Source organism: Apium graveolens, chromosome 10, assembly GCF_009905375.1.
Source record: "Apium graveolens cultivar Ventura chromosome 10, ASM990537v1, whole genome shotgun sequence".
Classification (NCBI taxonomy): domain Eukaryota; kingdom Viridiplantae; phylum Streptophyta; class Magnoliopsida; order Apiales; family Apiaceae; genus Apium; species Apium graveolens.
The window spans coordinates 138,243,651-138,246,733 of NC_133656.1; the positions used below are offsets into that span (position 1 = coordinate 138,243,651).

Here is a 3,083-nt window from a genome sequence, read left to right on the forward strand (position 1 = left end):
AGTGTAGTGGGTGTGTAATCATGTTTAAAGCTTGTTATGAGTAGTTTAGTTGATGAGAGGCATGATTATTGTGTGTTTAGAGATTGGTTGGTTTTGTGATATTTTTGAAGTTGGAAGTCTTGGTTATTAGTTAATGAACTTAAGTAAACTCTTAGTTCATAATTGAGAACACTACTAGAAAATCAGCATTAGACATCGCACATTAGACATCAGTCAGAAAAGTCACTGATGTTAAAAACGTTTTTTACATCACATAAAAAATAAGTGATGTCTTTTTAGTATGTTTACATCAGCTTTTCAGTATAGCGATGTCTAAGTTGTTCTTTTAAAAACTACGTTACATCAGTTAACATATAAACCGATGTCCAATTCACTTTTAACATCGGTTGACATATAAACCGATGTCTAAGCTCAATTTTAAAAAATTAGAGCCCGCTGCTTCTCCCTTTTGTTCCCCGCCCTTAGCCAAATATTTTCCTTTCCCCCCCTTAGTATATTTCCCCTCCCGCCTATCACTCATTCACTATAATAAGATTATAACATAAAATTAAAAATAAATCAAAATCAAAACAAAAATAAAAAATTACAAAACAAAACGGGTTTTGCATTTTCAGACAAAACACTCACCTCATTCCCCCTTTCTCTCGACTGCTCATAGCTAAACCTAGAACTCTCAAATGTATTCAATTTCCGATTAGACTTTCAATCTCCAATTAAAGCTCTCAATTTCTTCAACTCATCTCTTACTTTCAAATGTTCTTTTTTCTCATTTGTTTCAATTTTTGTGACAGATTCGAAGATTAAGGAGTGAAGTGTGTTCATTGAAGTTTAAGGTGAGGAGTAGAGTTTGTTGGAGCTTAAATCTTGGAGCTAAGGGTTTGTTAAAGCTTAAAGCTCGGAGCTTGGAGTTAAGTTGGATTTTGGGCTTCGGAGTTAGTTTTTTGGGATTTTGGAGCTTGCTTTGTTAGGTATATTCTTCTTTACATATCTATTTATATTTATTTGGGCTGCATGTATACATTTGTGTAGTTGTATGTATTCATGTGAAATTGAAATGTGTAGTTGTTGCATGTGTAGTTGTATGTGTAGTTATTTGTCTAAAACTGTTTGCAAATTGTCCTCTTAGAAATTTTTGTATTTTTTTATGTTTTATAGACCCTGTGAAGTTAAAATACGAATTTACATGTAATAACAAGTGCTTGTATATATTTGTGTTTGTGTAGTTTGTAAATATATTTGTGTTTGGGGCTTGTCGTTGTAAATAGCATGGTTTATGAGTGAATATAGGAATTTTATATTGATTATACTAGGTAGTAAATGTACTATAGTATATAGTAAATTAATATGTTATTTGATAATCAGGTAGTTTGAGAATAGCATGGACAAATCTTGGATTTTCAAAGATAGAGACACACTTGACTATGAAATCGGGGTTGAAGAGTTTTTGATATTTGCCGAGGAAAATGCTAGTGATCCTAAAAGAATCCCATGCCCCTGTAAAAGATGTGCTAACTTCAAAAAATTTGCAGTTAAGATTATCAGGGGACATTTATATGAAAATGGTTTTAGTCTGGGGTACCTTGATTGGATTTGGCATACACAAGGGTCTGCAAGTAGGTCATCAGTTAATATAAATGCTCCGACCCCTGCATCTACGCCTGCCCCTGCACCTACGTCTGCCCGCGCACCGATACCTTCCCCTGGCCTTGCATCAGAAACAGTCAATGTTTGTGATGCTGCATATAATTCGAGTGAGTATAATAATGAGTCATATCAGTTTAGAAGATTTGTGGCTGATGCTGAACAACCTTTGTATGAGGGTAGTGAATGTACCAAGTTAAAGTCGATACTAAAATTGCACAATTGGAAAGCTAGGTTCGGAATTAGTGATAGTGCCTTTAACGATTTGCTGTCTACCGTTGGCTCTCTCCTTCCTAAGGACAATGTGATGCCACCTAATGCATATGAAGCCAAGAAAACCTTATCCGACTTGGGCCTAGAATACATAAAATATCACTCATGTCCAAACAATTGCATACTGTATCGGGGGGTAAACGTTGATGCTTCCGAGTGTCCTAAGTGTCGTTTATCTCGCTGGAAGTTAGGAAAGGATGGTAAAATAAGGATTAATGTTCCTGCTAAAGTAATGTGGTATTTTCCAATTATACCGAGATTCAAACGGATGTTTAAATCTCCTTCTACATCTGAACTAATGACCTGGCACTCAAAGCAGCGAATAGAAGACGGAAAGATGCGACATCCAGCCGACTCTCCTTCTTGGAGAAATATCGACTATAGGTGGCCTGCCTTCGGTAGTGATGCACGAAATATTCGTTTGGCGTTGTCTGCAGATGGTATAAACCCACATACTAACGGTCTAACCAATAGATACTCTTGTTGGCCAATAGTATTAGTGACTTATACTCTTCCTCCGTGGTTATGTATGAAGAGGAAATTTATGATGCTAACAATTTTAGTTTCCGGTCCACATGAGCCTGGCAATGACGTTGACGTATATTTACAGCCTTTAATCGATGATTTAAAGAAGTTGTGGGAAGAAGGTGAACCAAATGTTTATGATGCATACACCAAGTCATATTTCACTTTAAAAGCAATTTTATTGTGGACAATAAATGACTTTCCTGCATATGGAAATCTGTCTGGATGCGTTAATAAAGGTTATATGTGTTGTCCAGTATGCGCTGATGATACAGTTGCCAAGTATTTAAGCCATAGCAGGAAGATGTGTTACCAAGGCCATCGGCGTTACTTGGCTAGGAATCATCCATATAGGAAGCAAAAGGCCGCTTTTAATGGACAATAAGAATTAGGGCAGGCACGTCAACCTCTGTCTAGAGAAGCGGTTTTATTGCAGCAAGATAAAATTAAATTTCAGTTTGGGAAGGAAGTAAGGAAGTCAAAGAAGGTTGATTGTCCATGGAAGAAAAAGTTGGTTTTTTTCGAATTAGAATATTGGAAGTTTCACCATGTCCGTCATTGTTTAGATGTCATGCACGTCGAGAAGAACGTGTGTGATAGCTTGATCGGCACACTACTAAATATGAAATCTAAGTCTAAAGATA

General features: G+C 36.3%; 1 protein-coding gene across 1 annotated transcript; it reads left to right on the forward strand.

Moving 5' to 3' along the window:
• Positions 1 to 1,378: 1,378 nt before the first annotated feature.
• Positions 1,379 to 2,824, forward strand: LOC141691051 (uncharacterized). The gene has a single exon (XM_074495798.1). The coding sequence runs from the start codon at positions 1,379 to 1,381 to the stop codon at positions 2,822 to 2,824; it is 1,446 nt and encodes a 481-aa protein (XP_074351899.1).
• Positions 2,825 to 3,083: the final 259 nt, after the last annotated feature.